Below are 20,604 nucleotides of genomic sequence, written 5' to 3'. Positions count from 1 at the left end.
TTTATGGATCCTGTTTTATGGATCCCCCAGAGAGCACCCCTGGAGAGCGTGAGGTGGGGGCCAAGAGTGATGAGCTGGGGCCCCCCGAGATAGCTGCGTTGGCTAAAAGACATGGTTTGGAACATCATGCGGAGCAGAGAATTCCCCAGGGGCTGCGTTCTGGCAGGCGATGCTTGCAGGGTGCTCAATCCTGCCAGGGAGGTACGTGAAATGCCACAGAGCCAGCCACATTTTGTGTGGGTTAGATCAGACGTGCAGGAAGAACATCATTTGGAGCGCAGAATTGATGCAAATATGGATTTTATACGGAGGCTAAAACTCACAAGACTGCAGAGCTGGGAAGCCGGAGCCATATTTCAGTGGGGAGGGCATTTACCTTGCATGCCACCAACCCGGGTTCGATTCCTGGCATCCCATAGGGTCCTCCGAGCACTACCATGAGAGATTCTTGACTGCAGAGCCAGGAGTAACCCCCGCGCATTGGCAGATGTGACTCCAAATTGCCAAAAATAAAAAAAAAGACTGCCTCTCCTCAATAAAATGGCACCTTGTAAGAGACATCATGGTCAAATACGTGAAGTGAAAAACAACACCACAACAATACCCCAGGCCCACTGGGCAGAGAAAGCAAGGTCAAGTCCAGGTTCTTACCTATAAAATAGGACAGGAGGATTCCTAGGAGCACAGAGACCCCTACGGCACACAGCGCTGTGCACTTCCAGCTACAGTACTTCGAAGACTTCTTGAACTTAAATGCACTTCTTGATAGGGTGTTTCTGGGCAGTGGCCGTGTCGGCGGCGAATAGACGGAGCCAGAAGCCATTGTGTAGCCCGGGGTTGCAGTACTGAACAGCGGCGTCGTCCCTGTTCCTGTTTTGAATAGGAAATGCCTGTGGAATGGGAGAAGCGCATTGTCAAGACACAGATTCTGGTTAAAACGCGAGTCACGGGTGAAGGTCGACCTAATGCGCGCACTCCTCTGTCTTCCTTCCATACCTCCCCCACCTCACGCCACGAAGTTCATGCACTTTGAAACATTCTAAATTCAGAGAATACTTTAACTAAAAAACATATGAACACCCAAATTCAAAACACACTCCAATTAAGAGATGGAATTCGAATGCATAATTCAGGTTTTAGGCATCCAGATAATTTGCTGTCCCTTTCCATACTCATCCCAGGAAATGACAGTCATATAATTTCCTGAACTAAACCCATTTGGGGATTTTGCCTTGGGAAATGCCTCCATGAACTTCTTCAGGGACAGAGTCATTATGCAGTGGGTAGGGTGCTTGTCATGTACATGGCTGACCCAAGTTCAATCTCCAGCACCCCAGATAGTTTTCTGAACCTGCCAGGAGTGACCCCTGAGCACAGAGTTAAGAGTAAGCCTGAGCACCACTGAATGTGACCCCAAAGCAAAATAAAAATCTTCACAATTTGTGTAGCCAAACTATCTTGCTACCTGATCACTCTGTGTGTGCTCAGGGCTCACGGGGTTACCCCATGTACACTGGATGGCACTTGGGGTGGTTCACTTTCTGGATGCGCGTGGAAACAGTCAAATCAGGCTTTCACCAACCAATACTACCACACCTGGCCATAGTTGTGGTAGTATTTCACCAACTAATACTACCACACCTGGAGTTGAGCAGTGCTCCAGAGATGTAAACCAGTTATATTTTTAGCTGCTGCCAAGATAACAGGGAAGTGGCTGCGGAAGATGGGGAGGAGGGGAGAAGAGAAGGTACCAGAGAACATCTTCCTAGAACCAAGCCAGATGGCATGAAGGGGTCCATGAAGCATGTGCACACATGCGCACACGTGCACTCTCTCTCTCTGTCTCTCTCTCTCTCTCTTTCTCTCTCTCTCTCTCTCTCTCACACACACACACACACACACACACACACACACACACACTTCCTGACAACTCATCAAACTCAACCACAAGAAAACAGCCCCATCAAAAAGGGGAGAAGAGTTAAAGAGATCTTCACATTGTGTGTCAATTTAATCTAATAGACTTGCAATGGCCAGTAGGTACATGGCGTTCTCAAGCTGAGCATCACTTCTGACACCTGAGAGAATGAGACAATAATGATGCTAGGAAGAACAGCTCCTCTCCACAGGTACCCAAACAAGCTATGGCCAAGGATGTACAGGGAAAGAAAGGACCCCCTCATTGGCTGCTGGTCCAGCATCTCTGGAAGAGAGAGCAAAAGATTTCTCAAATATTACAAATGCATCTACCATGATGTGGCAATTCTAACTCTCGTGGTCAACCACAGAACACCATAAACTGAAAAAGACAAACACAGGGGCAGTAGAGAATGTAGGGATCCACACGCTTGCCTTGCACATGGCCTTCCCCGTTTCATTCTTGGCACCACATACAGTCCTCCGAGTACCACCGAGAGTGACCTCTGAGTACAAAGCCAGGCATAAAGCCATGAGCACTACTAGGTGTGGTCCCATCCCCCTCAAGCCCTCCTTCTCGTCCCCACCCAAATATGCACACTTATGTTTGGTGCTGCGCCATTTACAACAGCCTGGATCCAGAAACACTCCAAGTGTCAAGGATAAAGAAGCTATGCTGGGAAGACATCTGCCATCTGCCGTGGGAGGAAATCTTTTTTCTTTTTCTTTTTTTTTTTTTTTGCTTTTTGGGTCACACTCAGTGATGCTCGGGGGTTACTTCTGGCTCTGCACTCAGGAATTACTCCTGGCGTAGCTCGGGGGATTGTATGGGATGCTGGGAATCGAACCCAGGTGGGCCGCATGCAAGGCAAACGTCCCACGTGCTGTGCTATCACTCTAGCCCCCATGAGAGGAAATCTTGCCTTTGGCCATCAGAGGGATGGAACTGGGGACAGTGAGTGAGAAGGAGGGGGACAGACATAGAATAATTGCACTCATTTGTGGGATATGAAAACAAACAAACATGAGACTAATTCTGAAAGTCAGTAGACCAAGGGCCAGGAGGACTGGTTCATGGTTGGAAGCCTGCCTCAAGAGCTGGGGAAGAGGGATAGAGAAGGGACCATTATCACAAAGATAGTTGGAAATGATCACTCTGGATAAGAACTGCGTGCTGGAAACAGGTAAAGGAACAAACGCAATAGCCTCTCAGTATCTGTATTAAAGACCATAGTGCCCAAAAGGGGGATTGGAGGGAGAGGGTGAGGAAGAGGGAAGGATAAAGTGTGGGGGGGGAGAGAGAGGGAGGAAGAGGGGGAGGGAAAGGAAGAGGGAGAGAGAAAGAGTGAGAAATAGAGAGGGAGAGAGAGGGGGGAGAGAGAGGGAGGGAGATGGAGGAAGAGAAGGGAGGAAGAGAGGAGAGGAAAAGTAGAAGTGAGGGAGAGGGAGCAAAAGAGGGAGAGGGAGAGGGAGAGGAAGGAAGAGGAAGCAGAGGAGAGAGAGGGAAAGTGCCTGCTTTAGAGACAGGCTGGGGGGAGGGTAGGGGAAGGGAAACCGGAACATTGGTGTTGGGAAAGGTTCACTGGTGAAGCTAGGGGTGTTGCAACACTGTATGACTGAAACCTGGCTATGAACAGCTTTGTAACTCTGCATCTCACAGTGATTCAATTAAGAAAATATTTTGCCCAATTCTGTAAACTGAAAAAAAAAAAAACAACCAAAGGTACTGCTCAGTGAGGTGAGTCAGACGGAGAAAGGCAAAGAGCAGACGAACCCACTCCGACTCGGGATTCAGAGGTGCCAAGTAGGCAGAGGACAAAAGCAACAACTACCGTGGCTGCAGACCCCAGAGCCCAAGTCAGCTCACCCGAGGGGGAGTGATGAGGATGAATACCTCCCAGTGAGCAACTCCCAATGCCTGTAGTAACCCAGAGTGGCCCATCAGCCCGAAGGTTAACTCCCAAGGAAAGCATCCGGAAAGACAATGGGAGGAGGCAACTCGCATCACACTGGAGAAGGCGAGTATCAGGACAGGCAGACCCATGCAGTTGGTCAGCTTTCCCACCGACCCCTGCCCCCCTTCATGCCCTCCGTCAACACGTTCCCTTCTTCCAAGCGACATGACTGCTGGCCACTGCCCAGTTTAGCGGCTGGCTGGGAGGGCGGCGCCCAGTTTTCCTTCATGCTGTGTCAAGTGTGGGACACCCTGCTTGCTCTCTGGCCTGTGTCACCTCTGAATCTCAGCAGCTGACCATCCATGCGGCCCCCAAGTGAGGAGATGAGAAGCAGACACATGCCACACATTCGTGGGGTGCCTGAGGTCCCGGGGGAGGGCTGAGGTCTAGAGAGTGGAACTGGGAGAGAGAAAAAAGGGGGTTTACTCCAGGCGGGGAAAAGATTTTCAAGCTGGGAGGAGGAGGGGAATCAGAGGCAGTGGATGAAATTGTGTGTGTGTTTTAGTTCAAGTTATTTGGGTCATTTCTCAACAGGAAGTGGGATTGGAACTGGAGTCCAGAGGATTCTGAGGAGGTGGATGAGAAGAGAGAGAGGGACCGGGTTAGAGGCACGCATGCACTTTGTGGTAGAGGGGTGCAGTAATTTTGTACTTTACTACATCAAAACATAAACAGGATAAATACACAAACAGTATCATGGCTGTAACCCTATTACCTAAGCTAACACAAAAATGATTTATTAAAAAAAAGGTTCAGCCCCAAACACACACACACACACACACACACACACACACACACACACACGACAACAAAGAACAAGACAGACTTCGACTTTAAATCAGACATTAGGGCCAGAGAAGTCAGGACAGTGGGGAGGGTCCTGGCATTACACATGGCCAATCCAGGTTCGATCCCCGACATCCCATATGGTTTCCAGAGCCTTTGGTAAGTGATCCCTGAGCCAGGAGTGAGCCCTGAGGATTGCTGGGTATGGTATCAACAACCCCTTACCCCAAAAACAACAAAAAAACAGACATTGGCTAAAATTTCAAAAATTCGAGTTCATAATCCATGAGGAACATCGGATTTGGTGATTCTGAATTTCAAGATCCGCATTCTTTCAAGAATGAGGCTAAAGAGGCCATGAAATCTGGGCAAATGCAACTCTGAGATCTGGCTGAAACACAGACGTGATCCCAAACTGCACGTCATGGATACTAGTGACATTGGAAACCTCTCTCGGAAAGAGGAGTCATTTGTCTGAGGCTGACTGTTTTGAGGGAAAATTAGACCTGTTAAAATACATGCACAAACACCTCTTAGACCTTAAGTGGAGCAGGAGAAAAGCTTGACATAAACGTCTCTGAGAGAGTGGCCAACATTTGATTTTTTGGATTTGCTGGGAATCTGGTCATTTTTCTACTCAGATGAGATGCCATGAGTACCCTTCCTCCCTCCATTTCTTCTTTCCTCTCTTTCTCTAGAGAGGGGGCACACCTGACAGTGCTCAGGGCTTATTTCTGACTCTGCACCCAGGAATTAGGCCTAGCAAGGCTAGAGGACCCTCTAGGATGCTGGGGACCAAACCTGGGCCATCCATCCAAGGAAAGCCGCCCCCTCCCCCCGCCGACTATCACTCACCCCCACACACTCCTTTCCAAGGCAATAAATCAACTATCAAATACTGAGCGTGAGCCTTGTGATTAATGCTTAGTTCAGCTTCTAGCTCCGGATCTCACTGTTTCCAGGTCATATGCTACAAGTGCTCAGTTATGTCTCAAAGTCCACAAATATTTAATGCACTGATACATGAATATGGAAATCCAGCTTCTGAAGCGAGGTGCAGAGTTGCTCGGGGGCCACTCTGGCTTGGGGCTTAGGGGGGCAGCTGCTAGCCATACTTGACAGACCACGGGGGTCTCAAGGATCAACCTCTGTGCAGCCTCTTGACCTCTCTTTCTGGCCCTCCTGCTTTTTTTTCTTTTGATTCTGGGCCACACCTGACTGTCCACAGGACTTATGCCTGGCTCTGTGTTCAGGGATCATTCCCAAGAGTACTTGAGGATTCTGTAGTGGTACTGGGAATTGAACTGAACTTGGCTGCATACAAGGGAAGCACCTTAATTCCTGTTTCTAGCTCTCTGGATGGCTCATATTTCCAATGGATGTGATTCTATAATCTTTCACGGGCCATGTCACCCATTTAAAGTCGGTAGGGACAAAGGTCGACTTGCCTCATCTTTCCTGCCTGTCCAGTCTCAGTCTTGTGGTCCTTTGGTGACTTTCTCCCAGAAGGCTCTTTGTCTGATGGACTTGGAGTTACCCGGGACTGACCCTGTGACTGAACCTCCTTTCTGTCTTTCCCACCATTTCCTTCTCTTTTTTCCGGAATGGAGAAAGGCTTTCTCTTCTGGTCTCCTCAACTGCCACATCTGCTTTTTAATGTATTTGTCAGAGAAGAGGCAAAAGTGTATCATCTTCTCCCCTTCTCTCCCAATCCAGGTGGTACTTGGGGTCCTTGCGGTCCTGGAGACTGAACCCCAGGGCCCCCCATGCAAAGCCTGTGCCCCAGACTTCTGAGCCATTGCCCCAGCTCCCAAGTTTATTTTCATTATGCATTTTCTACACTGCACAGAATGCCATGGTTTAAAGACTGCACCTGCATTAGATACTAGATTATCTTCACATACTCAGCTGCAATCCCCACCCACTTGCCTCAGCTTTATTGTAAATGCTTCTTCTAACCCTCCCTCTCCACCCCCAATTCCATTGCCTCGAAGGAATGTCTTATGTCCCAGTCATTCCTTAGTTTGGCTTGATCTGGCTTTCCCAATAAACACCATGTTTATGATCACGACAGAATGGAAATAATCGGATTTGGGGGAATAAATTCTAATGTGCCTTTTGGGAGGTACTGCCAGGCCATCCTTGGGGGCCCTGGGACTATTCCCAATGATATCTGGCACAGTGGTACAGGCCAGATGGCTCAATGCCCAGCCCTGGGAATGAGGTACTGCTTGGGGATGGCAGTTTGGAGGTCACCAGGACTGCCCTGGTGAATGTACTTGGGGCTTGGGTCATGACAGAGATCAAGTTTGGGGCCTCATGAATGCCAGCCCTACACCCCAGTCCTCTGAGCTGTCTCCCCGGCCCTCTCCCCATAGTACTTTTCTATATTATACATCGCATCCACAGACTGATACCAAGTACAAAATTAACTCTGAGATATGACGAAGCTGAGTTGCTAGGAAATAGGTGAACAGCCAGTTTCTGCTCAGGAGAGGAATCTGAAGGCAGGATTCCTCCCCGAGCATGGCTACCAGAAGGCCCCAAATGAAACGCAGGCTGGAAATCGTGCTTCTGCATTATTCACAGGAGCAGGAGTCCTTTTCTTGTCGGGACACTCGGAGAGAAAATAAAGGTCAAAAAGCAAAGTGCTGAGCCACTGAATGCAATTCTAATTAGCTTCACTTCGTAATTGGCACTCTTCTTGGAAAAGAGGTTTCTCTCTTCTTCAATATTTTATATAGTGTTAAAAACCGATTTAGCGAACAAACAACGCCAATGATTGGAATAAAACGAGTGGGGTATTTAGCGTTCCCTTTCTGTCCCTCAAAGGCACAGCAAAGGCTTTCAACAGTGACACGCGGCACGAATCTATTGTCTCGACCTGTTCTAACACCTGGGGAGAGAGGCACAACACACAGGCACGCAGGCACTTTTCTTTCTCTCCTTTCACTCTCGGGGGGCACGAGAGGGTCATTTCCAACAAACTGCATGTGAACGATGCAAATGAAATGTCTCCCTGCCTGCCCTGTGCCGGCATTTCTAGGCAAATCAATAAAAATTTTGCTAGACTCCAGACTCTTGGTTTCCAGCTAGATGCTCTTACTTCAAAGGCCCAGGAGAAGCAAAGCTGAGCTCTGTTTGGTCCAATGCACAACCTTTTCAGAATCCGAAGGGCTCACTTAAGAGCGAAGGAAATTTTAAGGTAGAGAGGTTCCTTTCCCTTCAGGCAAAATACAACTTTCTGGATTTAAGAGGCTTATTAAAGGTCTCACAAGATTTCCTCAACATCAAACAACTCTTCTGAAATGACATTTTCAGATCTAAAGCACATGCACCCACACTCGTGGATTAAATTTACCTGGAAATAGATGAAGGCTAAAATTAACTACTGAGTTCCAAAGAGCTTTAGTCACTGCTGTCAAAACAAAGGCTGGGGTGCCTAGAATTCAACTTAAAATCATCTGGAAAATGGTCACTCCCCACTATTATAATACCTTCATGTCCCATGCTGCTAATTACCAACTATTGATTATTTCTACTCTCTAATTGACAGGATATTTCTGACATACTATAGGACTTAAACAAAAACCCTCATATTTACTTATGAGCATATATTTGAATGGCACACTGAGAAGATAAGATTAACCATTATTTAAGCCTTATGAACACAGAAAACCTGTACTTTATTATCATGGACTAAAATTTTCCACTATCAGACTCTCAACTATCTATATCCCAAAGCCAATAGGATGATTTTTGGCATGTCTATTGAGCACTGTGTCTATAACTGAGTAAGAGAGGGGAGTCCCACTCGTCCCATTACAAGGTGGGGTTAAACATAGGCTATTTGGTAAGAAACTTCCACCAGAGAGGAAACTTACAACACTCCCTTCCCCAGCCCTGGCCCCTACCTCCCAAGCTTTTGGGGGTTGATGAACTAAAGGTCTGCAGAGGATGCTATGAATTTTCCTTTTGTTTGTTTGTGGGCCAACCTGGCTGTGCTCAGGGATCATTTCTGGTGGGAGATGAACGCAGGTCAGCCTCAGACAAAGCCAGAACCCTGCCCACTGTCCTATCACTCTAGCCCAGGATGCTATGAAATTTCAAGGGGCAGCCACCTAGAGACCACCCACAAGACTAGGGATGGCTCCCACAAAGCACATCTGTATGCAAAAACGGGTCAAGCAGCTGGATCATGCCATCACAGGTTTGGGCTGGGTTAAACCCCAGGCCATCAGGTGAGGCTGGTTGGGGGACCACATCTGAACTGCTACACTTGAACATCAACCCCCCTGCTTCATGTCCAGAGAAAATGCCAAAGCTCTTGCTAACGACCCTGACCCTCCAGTTCACTTCAAGGAATCGGTGTGGCATCAACGGAATTGGTACCCGATAAGACTTCAGTGCCTGGGCTTCAGTATGAGAGAACAGACATGCTGAATGTCTGTCTTCAGAGTCTGATGTTGTGGCTGTGTCAATGCCTACCTTGCCCCGTGTTATCTAGGTTTTGGGTTTTTAACATTCAGCATCTGGTTTGATTGTTCTCTCCCTTTGTTTCACTGTTTGCTGAAAAAGGGATGCCCCTACGTTTCTAAATCTCACCATTACCTTACTACCAAGTTTGCTTGGCAGCTTTCTCCCATTGAGACAAGGGGTCTGTTCTCGCCTGTACGGTCCCATTCATATTTAAACATATTTCTATGTGCTTATAAAGTAGACTTGAATCCCGAATATACTCTTATTCCACAAGTACCTTCTTTTAGGGTATGATCTTGCCTCTTTTGGGGGGAGGGGCTTTTTGGGTCACACCTGGTGATGCTCAGGAGTTACTCTTCTCTCTGCACACAGGACTCACTTCTGGTGGTGCTCAGGGAACCATATGGATGCCGGGGAATGAACTCAGGTAGGCTGCGTGCAAGGCAAATGCCTTCCCCAAAGTACTATTGCTCTGGCAAACTTTCCTCTTTACTCTCTGAAATAAATATTTGGATTTGTGATTCACGCAGAAACTTAGCTGATAATTCACTGTGGATATTTACAACTGCCCGCGGGGTGGGGGGGGGGGAGGTGTTCACTAGCATTTTACTGACAGATAATACTATTTCTCTACTTGCAGCCTTTCTGTCTTTTTTAAAAATTTTATCCCCTTCTTAAGATGGTTTTAATTTATTACCAGTATCAAAATCTAGACAGGAGATATAGAGTTATATCTGATTACCCTCAATCGACTAGAAGTTCCCAGAAAGCACAACTCTAAATATTTTAAAAGCACTAGGCATAAATGTGTGTGTGTGTGCGACACACACACACACACACACACACAGAACTTCTCACCCCTTCTACATCATGTGCTATTTTAAAAAGGAAAAAAGAAATAAAAATATTTTCCGCACAGCATGTGTGATCCCCAACTTTTCTTCTTCTTTGAAGACAAGGATAAAACAGAGGTAGTCCAGGAGGGCTTCCTGGGACTGGCCACCGTGGATGGGCCACCACCACCCCACCAAGAGGGTAGCAGGTCTAGCTTCTGATCTACAAAACAACACGATGAAAAGAAAATTCTCTTCCTGAGGTTCAGAGGGAGCAGAATTCCGACATAATTGGGGGGAAAAAATCCCACACTGAAAGTCTCATTATGACAGCTAGAGAGAAAGTTGCTTCTTTCATCCTTTAGATATTATTTTAAAACATGCTTTCAAGGGTAGGAGCAAGAGAACAGAGAAATTCTGGTGTGGGGGAAATAAAAAGTTATTTGGACGACTGTTTTTTTAATGAACTTCTAACACTGGCTCAACATTAGACTGAAAAATAAAAATTAGCAAGTGGGATTATGGCTTCTCCATAATAATGAAGCAGTTTTAAGAAATAATAAAATCCACATGCACTGAGGCAGCAGAACTTTTCATCATTCAAGGCATCAATGCTACTTTTGTCTTGAAGTTTTGCTAATTCAATGTCGATTACCTTTTAAATAACTAATGGCTTTGAAAATAAATGACTCTAGAAAAGTTGGGTAGTTCATTTTCCCCCCCTCACAAGTGCTTGTTCAAATTGCAATGTTGCTTCTAACAAAAAAGGCATTGCTACTCTAAACGGAATAGCTTTTCTAGTTAGGCTCTCTTACTTAGCCCTGAATTGTAGAAAGAAAACATTTCTGGTTCCAAGTCATTAATATGCCTCTTCATTGCAACCTTTAAATTCTTTATGGTATGTGCTTTAGAGAAAAATATTTTAAATAAGAAAATTAAACATCCCCCATGTGAGTCATCCACATCAAAGTGTAAATTATATATTTGGGCAGGAAAACAAAAGAGCAAGTAGGTAGAGACTAGCTGGGACACAGTGAGTGAGTGGGATGATAAAATACTTCTTCCTGCCGATAACCTGTTGTGGTCTCAATTCTATTAGACTTCTGAATTGATGAGCTATTATCTCCGGACAGTGCTCACACCAGGAGGCAAGCCCAACAAGAAAAATGTCTTAAATGAAAAACTTATAAACAAGATACATTTCATAGCTGCTACCTGAATTAAAACAAGCTATTAGTGATTGCACAAAACATGAATATGAGACAAGCAGGGTTTTCAGTATTTCAGATTTTTTTCCACAGTCAATGAATTGATAATGATCTATTTTAGCAACAGCTTCTGTATCAGTTTGTGATTATTTTGAATACACAATTGAGTTCACTCTAAGTACAGAGTTATATATTAATTGATTCTCTGAAATGTGGGAGGCAAAATTCTGCAGTGTCAGGTGATTTGTGGCAAACACAGCTTGGTGAATTCCTAAACACTTTTCCCTTATTCTTCCCTCTCTTTTGTTGGTTCCACGGCCACACCTCAGGACTCACCCCTAGCTCTGTGACCAACGATCATTCCTGGTTGTGCTTGGTGGGGGGGCGGTGATATGTGATGTTGTAGATCAAATTGGGGTCACCCATGTGCAAAGCAAGTGGCTTAACCCTTGAAAAGTCTCTTTCCCGCATTTCTCACTATTTTTCAGAGGCACTTTTAATACATCCTGCCTCTTGGACAGACATACTATTAAGTTTGATTGTTGGGGTTTGGATCTCTGGCTCGAAGTATTGTTGGCTCTCTAGTCACTTTTTATTTTATTTTTTTAAACACATGGAACTTATTCATTATTCATGAAAAAAACCCAAATTTGCATGTCGTTAGCAGGGACCATGCTAATTTTCTCTGTATTTTTCCAGTTTTAGTGGATGTGCTGCTGAAGCAAACACCCACTTTTCATTCTTAAGAGGAATCCATGCAGTAAAATATTTCAGTACAACCCTGCTGCATAAAATATATAGAATGAAAGTAAGAAGTGAAATGTTTTCATTAGGACTTGCTTTAACGTAGACTAGTTTAGACGTGTCTAATAATCATGGTACAGAGGTTTTTGAGAGTAGTAAGAACTGAATCATCAATACCACAAACTTGAACACCATAGTAACCATGTTACTCAAATTACAACAGATAAAGTAAAAAATAATTGAATCACAAAATAAAATCTACATGTTTTTTTTTGTATGGGAACACCACTCAGACAACTGAACTACATTAATAGTGAATCCCAATCAGATAATCTTTTTTTCCCCTTCTGGGTCACACCCTGCAATGCTCAGGGTTTATTCCAGGCTCTGCATTCAGGAATTACTCCTGACAATGCTGAGGAGACCATATGGGATGACAGGGATCGAACCTGGGTTGGCCGCCATGCAAGGCAAAAGCCCTACCTGCTGTGCTATAACATCTGGCCCTTGATCAGATAATCTTTTCCATGCTTTACAATATCAATTACACCTACAGTTAGCAGTTATTACAGACCAGACATATCAGCCTTGAAACAGAAATGGAAAAGAACATTAAAATTCCTAAGTTCTATTTGGACAAGACTTAATCTACTTAATGAACTAATTCACTGAATTATTGATGACCATGAATCTTAAAATTGTTCATAAAATTCCTTCTGTAAACTTGGGAAGGAAGAGTGATGTTGATAAGAGATTTCAGGTAGTGTGTAAGCGCAGGAGGAATTCAAGAATGCCAAGACAGAGAGATGTGGAATCACGTCTGGTGGTGATTGGGAGACGGGATGGGGACTGTTTTAGTCCATCAGAGAGTGGGCAGCAAACAGAAAGCATTTGACAAAGCAAAACAGCAAACCAGGTGAGTGGAAAGCTAGTTGAAGAAAGCTTATGACCACCTATGTGCAAAGAAATAACTAATGTGAATTTCTCAAAATCTTTCCTCTGTGTGTGAGAGAGATAAACACTTTCCCTTCTCTTTTGGCCAGAGCTGGGTGGTGCTTAGAGGCTAGTTCTGCCTCGTCCCTCAGGGATTTGCTCTTAGCAGTCCTGGGGAGAACAAAGCAGTAGAGAGGATGGAACCCAGGTCACCCAGGTGCATACAAACAGTCTAGCTCTAAGCCATCTCTTTAGTCTTGAAATTTACTTTTTTTTAAATGATGAAATAGAGGGTGGGGAGACAGCACAGTGGGTGGGGTGTAAATGGTTAACCTGGGTTCGATCCCTGGCACCCCACAGGGTCATGCCTGAGTACAGAGCCAGGAGTGATTCCTGAGTAGCGCAGGAAGTGGCCCCAAAACCAAAATAAAAGGGAGAGGGCAGATTAAATTCACCTCTTTGTTTACACAGGGGCAAAGTCTGGCCTAAAATGTGTTTTATAATATAGCACCGACAACTATGTGAGGTGACACCTCTCACTGGTGCAAGGTAAACTACTATTTGCACAGGGCTGGGCCCTGAGTAAGGCAGATACTGCGCTAGAGCCACACAGATGGGGAGAGGAGATGGATCCCGGGAGACCCCAAGAGCTCTGGCTGGGAAGTTCTGGATGTTAAAGAGGAACTCGTGGAGAAGAATGGGGTTCACCAAGAAGAAGGGGTGCAGTCAAGCCTTGCCTGCCTCATTCTGCAGCTAGGAAAGAGAATCCCTCATGGGAGTCTCTGTTGTCCCTCACAACTGAGGAGGGAGCTTGGAAACTCTGGTGATACTCATGGAGTTACCTCAGGCCAATGTACCCCCCTGCAGGTGTTGTAGCCCTCAACAGTGAGTCAAACATAGAAACACTAGTAGGGTCCAAGCAGGCAACTCCTTATTGGGGTTCTTCATGGTAAAAAATAAGTATTGGTAAAGGGAAATGTGTTTGATATTTGCATGACTGAGACATAAACCTGAAAGCTTTGTAACCTTTCCCACAGTGATTCAATAAATAAATAAAAATAAATAAATAAAAAACAAAACAAAACAAAAAAAACAAGCAGGCAACTCCTTTCTGTGATGCTAAGTGGCTACTGGGAGCACCGGAAGGAGGATGGACTTGTGAAAATAATGATTCATCATACCTTCTAAGTTGAGGCAGTATTTGGGGGTGATCAGAAAAGAGCTGTTTCTCTGTAAACAAAGTCATTATGCAAAGAGGATTTTTAAAATTGTGCATTTCTTATATTCTTGCTTTGTTTTTCGTTTTTGGACCACACCTGAGTGTGCTCAGGGATCACCCCTGATAGGGTTCAGGGAACCATATGTGCTAGTGGGGATCGAACCCAAGTCAGCTGTATGCAATACAAGTGCCTGAATCCCTCTGTTGTAGACACTCAGTACTGTGAAAAACTCAGTACTCTACCCCAAAAGTGATGATTTTTATTTTTTATTATTTTAAAAATACTTATGTTTTTGCTCTTTGGGTAACACCTGGCGATGCTCAGGATTTACTCCTGGCTCTGCACTCAGGAATTCTGGCGGTGCTCGGGGGACCATATGGGATGTTGGGGATTGAACCCCGGTTGGCCATGTGCAAGGCAAACACCCTATCTGCTGTACTATCACTCTGACTCCTGATAAACTTTATTTGCCGGCAGATAGTTTAGATCATTACTAGACAGGCTAAGCAAAAGTGTAAGAAATGATTACTATTTTATGCAAAATTAAGAAACTATCTGTGTATATTTCATCACTTATTACATACAACGGAGATAAACTTATTGAGAAATCTTGTGCATTTTGTCCTTTCCCTTTTTAATTGTACAGATTAGGAGATTAGGATAAGAGGCAATAGATGAAGACACTGCAACATCTGTATAACTTGTTTCTTAATAAAGCCAGTGAGTAGTTCTCTGGTATCTGGATACTGGTTTAGATTCTGGGTGATGACCAAAATCCTTGAAGTTTCCAGAACTGAACGTACAAAAAACTCGTCGCTACGTATAACATACACAGCCTCCTGATTCCCACCAATTCTTCTGGAGGGCTGCTCATACCCAGCACAACGCAAATGTTCCGGAAAGAGTTGTTCTGCTGTATTGCTCTGGGAATATTCACGAGAAATGAAGTTTGGTTGTACTCAGCTCTGCAGCAGCTCCCAGAGGCTCTGGTACAGAGCATGCCTCTTCCCATCCTCAGCTGGCAGAAGCTGTGGATGCAAAACTAGCAGACACGGAGGGCTGACTCAACCGATATTCTGGAGCTGGGTACCCATTCTTCTTTCAGATAGAATTTCTCAAAAAAAAAAAAAACCAAACAAACCAAAAAACCAAGAAAAACAACAGAGGGGCCAGGCCAGAGGCCAGAGGCTAGGGGGCGTGCCTGGGATTCACCTGATGCAGGTTTGATTCCCAACACACAGACCTCTGAGCATTGTCAGATGCAGTCCTGGAGCCCCTCACCTATCTTACCCCCCAAAGCTGCTGGGTGTGGCTCTGGAGGCCTTCGACACCACAGAGGGTGCCCAGGAATCCCAGGCCCGGCAGGGACCTAGTAGCATTGATTCCCAGGTCCTTGAAGTCCTGGTCCTGCGGTCTCTGAGTTGCCAGTAGGGCCCCTCAGACCTTCCCAGTGTAGTGCTGCTTCCGAGTCTCCCTTCAGCTTCCAAACAAGTCATATATTTGGACACCACTACAAGAAAGGGTTATTTAGAATTTGGGATGAGGAAGTGATGGGACCAGAGGAGCTTGCTGGCCCTTGGAGCTTTCAAAAAAAAAAAAAAAGAAGAAGGAAAGGGGCTGGAGAGACAGTACTGTGGGTGAGACACTTGAGATATGCACGGCCAGCCTGGCATCTTGTCAGGTCTCTGAGGCAGAGTCAGGAGTTAGCTCTGAGCATTACTTGGTGTGGCCCCCCAAAAGCAAAAAATAAAACTACAAAACAACAACAACAACCCCAACTGAATAAAAGAATTAAGATGGAATAAGATTGATTACAGTTTTGAAACTATTCTGGAATATAGTTCATCTTTCTCAAAATAACATAATTTCTTCTGGCCCTTTACAACAAACATGGTTTTTTTCCCCATGGGTACAATGTAAGACTTCAATAATTACCTCCTGAAGGCATGCATGTTGTCAGACCTTTATTTCATGAAACATCACTCCCTGCCACTATCTCAGATAATTTCCTTCCTCACACAGGATGACTGTCACCTCTTCTAAGGCAAATCCTGTCTTCAGAAATTTATTTCATAGTTTTCTTTCTTCTCCAGGAAGCCAGCACAATTCAGCTTATAAAACAAATGATCATTCTCATAATTAAAAAAAAAGTCTCCTCTAATTGTTTGCAAAAATGAATCAGTATGTAGTGCTGGAGAGCTGTGATTGCTTTTTCTAAGTCATCACTGATGTGAAAGTTGTCATAGAACTGTGTAACTTCTAAGTCACTTATGTACCTTCATATATATAAGTACTAGAAAGAAGAAAAGAAAAAAATAAAACCCAAACACTAACATACCAGGTACCCATTTCAATGAATCCTTATGAAATCTTTATGAAGTATTATTGAATCCATTCTACCAAAAAAGAAAAACAAGATTAAAAGGTATGAGTAATCCAACGTTACACAGCTGGTAGGATATTGAAATTTTAACCCTAGATCTCTCTGCCAGCAAATCAATGTTTTTCTAGTACAACATGAGTAAAGAGAAGCAATGTGATATTCATTCAAGTTCAACTTCGGGGTGTAATTGGAAGAGACGACTCTGGTAGCAGTAGTTTAAGTGGTTTAGAATTAGAACTGAGATGCGAAGAAGTCTCAAAGAAGGTCAGTGATGAATCACTGAGGTTATCAAAGAGAACTGATTAAGCTTAGTTGGTTAATTGCATGTCCAAGATTTGAATCATATGGATAAAGAAGGAAGATTTCTGAAAATGGTATAATGGAAGGCAGGCATCAATTCAGGTCTGACCCTGAAGTAGAAAGAAAGAAAACAGATGAAAGTCTGTCACAGGAAAAGTGAAGAGATGCAGACAAAGATAAGTGGTACTCTTTGATGGGACATGCATTAATTGGAAATGAAACCAGATGAAAAATGAGAGAAAAAAACTTTTATACTTTAGGATAAAAATGAAAGAAAAGGTAAGATCAGCAGATAATAATGATTTTAATGAAAAAATACACACAGGTAAACACACACCCGTAGAACTAAAATGTATTTTAATAGTTTTTTAAAGGGCTGGAGCAATAATATAGGAGGTAAGTTGCTTGCCTTGTTCTCAGCTGAGCTGGGTTAAATTCCCGGCACCATTAATGGTTCCCTGAGACCCACCAAGAGTTATTTTTGAGTACAGAGTCAGGAGTAAGACCTGGCATAGCTGGGTGTGGCCGAAAAACTAAAAATAATGATAATGATAGTAATAATAACTTTTAAAAAGTTTATAAAACAGTTGATGGGCAAGAGAGGTAACTCAAAATGAGTAGATTTTATTCAGAAAGAGTCAATGACTAAATCCCTGTAGAGAGCAGTGACTGGTGTAACAACAGTATAAATAATCTTTTACTTTGATCAAGTCCACAAATGTAACAGAAATGTAAGGATCATAGAGATAGTACAACAGGTAAGGCTCTTGCCTTCCATGTGGCCAACCTGGGTTCTATTCCTGGCACCCTGTGTGGTCCCCTGAGCACTGCCACGAGTGATACCCACATGCAGAGACATGAGTAAGCCCTGAGCACTGCCAAACAAAGCGAGGCTCAACTCTCCCTTCCTCCTGCTCCCTACATGTGGTCATTGGGAACAGGTTCGTTCCCTGGGCACCACAGAAATTAAAGTTATCATACATAACCATTTTACATACTACTGATTATCTCAAGCCATTCCTCGTAAAAGCACATAGTACTTGCAACTGAATCATGGAATTATGCTTTTAAAAAATCATTTAAGACCAATAATGCACAATCAACACATATTTTCTTAGTGTCTAAACTACTCTAAGAAAAGAACCAGGTTCACCTTAATTAAACAAAATAACACCTCCTACTCTCTCGTATGGTGCCTTCATCCTGTTCAAGACACCTCGAGCTTTAAATATCTTAAATAAAACTAGGGTCTGGCTTCTGCCTGATATGCAGACAATGCAACTATCAAGGTTTTAACGGAATCATTCCAAACATTTACTACTTAAGTTAATTAAATGTTTCAAGGCTATGAATAGTTGCCTTTCATTATTACGTGATCATTTCTTTTTCTTCTCATGAACAAAATGAAAAGACTTGGGGTTCATGTCTGCAAAATATTCATCTACTTTCAATGACATGAAAAGCGAAAACTCAAGAAGATTCTATATTGGCAAAATGAATTATGGTTTAGGCATAGCTAATCTAACACACAAATGTTTATAATAACAGAAGATATACTTATCTCACTTAAGACAAATGCTCCTCTTAGCAGGAGAGGTGGCACAGGGATAAGAAACTTTCTTATATGAGGCTAAATTTGGTTCAGTCCTTGGCATCACAAGCAGAACCAAGAGTAACTGCTGAGCAGAGAGCCAGGTGTAAATCCTGAGCACTGCAGGGTATGGCATAAAATGCTACTCTCATCATAAATAGAAACAAACCTAAACCCCCAAATTTTCTTATCCACTGGCGAGAAGAGAGATGCTGTTTGTTACAGACTCGTTTTTGGCGGTTATATTCGAGAATATACAGTTTGGAAACCCAAATTACAATGCTGCCGGAGAGATTCGAGACTGTTCATTATTTAAGTAAATGCAGGAACACGGGCTGGAGCGATAGCACAGCGGGTAGGGTGTTCGCCTTACAAGCGGCTAACATGGCCAACCCGAGTTCGATTCCTCCGCCCCTCTCGGAGAGCCCGTCAAGCTACCGAGAGTATTCGATATGCCAGACACAGTAACAACAAGGTCTCCAATGGAGACGTCACTGGGCCAACTCGAGCAAATCGACGATCAACGGGAGGGCCTTTACCTTTACCTTTACCAGGAACACGTATTATCACTGTTTTACATTTGGAGTGACTATGGAAGTATTTTAAAATCTAATATTTTAGAGTAAGAAATTAAATTTTGACTTTTGAAAAAAATATTCTTTCCATATGAATTCAACAGAATTCACATGGCTCCATCCTCTACTCTGGATACTATGGAAAGACACAAATATTTTTTATGGGGGAGGAGCTATTTAATTTAGTAATTAATAATATCATTCAGATTTTTTGTTTTGAAGATGTAGCCATTGAACTCACAGGAAAGCTGTCCTGGCCATCTATCTAAATTAAAAATGCAATAATAAAGAGGTGACTTAACATGCAATTTCATACATTAATAATTGGCAAAGCATTACTGAACAACAAAGTAAAAAGCTACGAGAACATAACTAATGAACTCTCCATGCCAAAGTGGGCTTCATAATAAAACAAGACTTTAATAAATCTTTTATTAAATGGTGACAAATGAGCCATTTTGTTAACATCCAACAGGTAACTGCTAAGGCACTCAATTCACATATCGAAAGGGGGACTCTGAAGGCAATTAATTTCACCATGGTTGAAGGTCAAGGGCTGGTGGGTGAGTTCCTGCCCAATACCTGCTGGGGTCAGGATACTGTCACGATTAAGCATTTCCCCCCCAGGGCTCTCTCTGTGTCTTGACAGCACCACCACAGCTGAAGTACAAAAGAAACAATGGTCCAGCTAGAGGCGATCTGATCCAATGCCCAGAAAGAGCAGAGTCAAAGGCGCAAAAAGGAATTTGTAAGAACTCTAAGCAAGTGCTATTGTAAGCAAGCGCTGGCTCTCTAAGCACTGAACATAATTTAGAGATGAGGCAGGACCAAGGAGAATGGAAAAGGCTGGTAAACTATGAACCCTGGTTTGGATCTTTGCCCCAGCTCTGGCACTCACAGCAGAGTCTAGAGCAGAAGTATACGATGCCCAGTAATATCTATGGTCGCCAGCAGCAGCAAAGGTGAGTCAGTAGAGAAAGGAAACAAACCCTTTTTTAATGGGAACAAGAAACTCTGTGTGTGTATGTGTGTGTGTTTGTGTGTGTATATGTTTGTCTCTCTGTGTGTGTGCGCACACGCATGTGCGCAATTTCTAATCAATCAAAATGAAAGCTACAGAAAACTAGATAAGGACCAGCTAGCGTTTTCCTGTCTTGTCAACCAATCCCAAGCAGAAATCTACATGTTCCTGCCATTTCTGTGGATTATCAAGCCCTCTGTAACCAATGGAGAGCAGGAGATAGCAAACAACCAAAAAATCCAAAATCAACTAAAACACGGGCGAGGGGAGAAGACAAAAGGAAAACCCTGTGAGCTTCTCATCCGCACGTCGTCACGCGGCAGGCCTCACAGCTTCTCTCCTTAAAATGACACTTGCAGCAATGTGTGAATTAGCAGCACGAGCGTTAAGTCTGCACAGAAATTTTTCTATTTGGTCCCTGTGACCAAAAAAAATGGGCCGAGACACTGGAGCAGGAAGTGCTACAGGCAGAAACGAAAGGAGATAAAGTTGTGAATACAGCTGGAACCCAGCCGGAGAAGCAGGCGTCCTCAACAGGGAACCTGGCTCAAAAAAGAAAAATCAATGAGGAAGAAGGCTGCCTGCCTCCCCTCCAGGGTTCCATCCGAGTGGGGGACTGTCACAGAAACCAAGGGAGGTTTGCACACCAGTGCTTGGGC

At 44.0% G+C, this 20,604-nt stretch overlaps 1 protein-coding gene and 1 non-coding gene across 7 annotated transcripts in view; both read right to left on the bottom strand.

Annotated features, from left to right (window-relative positions):
- TENM3 (teneurin transmembrane protein 3) overlaps positions 1 to 20,604 on the bottom strand; it is a 1,336,193-nt gene that overhangs the window by 175,424 nt on the left and 1,140,165 nt on the right. For all 6 annotated transcript variants that reach the window (XM_056114252.1, XM_056114254.1, XM_056114255.1 and 3 more), the window contains one exon: positions 652 to 890. In XM_056114252.1, the coding sequence (XP_055970227.1) occupies positions 652 to 890 (239 nt within the window). The remainder of the gene's footprint in view (positions 1 to 651; positions 891 to 20,604) is intronic.
- Positions 11,805 to 11,907, bottom strand: LOC130023873 (U6 spliceosomal RNA). The gene has a single exon (XR_008792533.1). It is a non-coding gene; the product is annotated as a U6 spliceosomal RNA (small nuclear RNA).

This window comes from Sorex fumeus, unplaced genomic scaffold, assembly GCF_029834395.1.
Source record: "Sorex fumeus unplaced genomic scaffold, SorFum_2.1 ptg000024l, whole genome shotgun sequence".
NCBI lineage: Eukaryota > Metazoa > Chordata > Mammalia > Eulipotyphla > Soricidae > Sorex > Sorex fumeus.
This window is presented reverse-complemented; position numbering and strand designations above follow the sequence as displayed.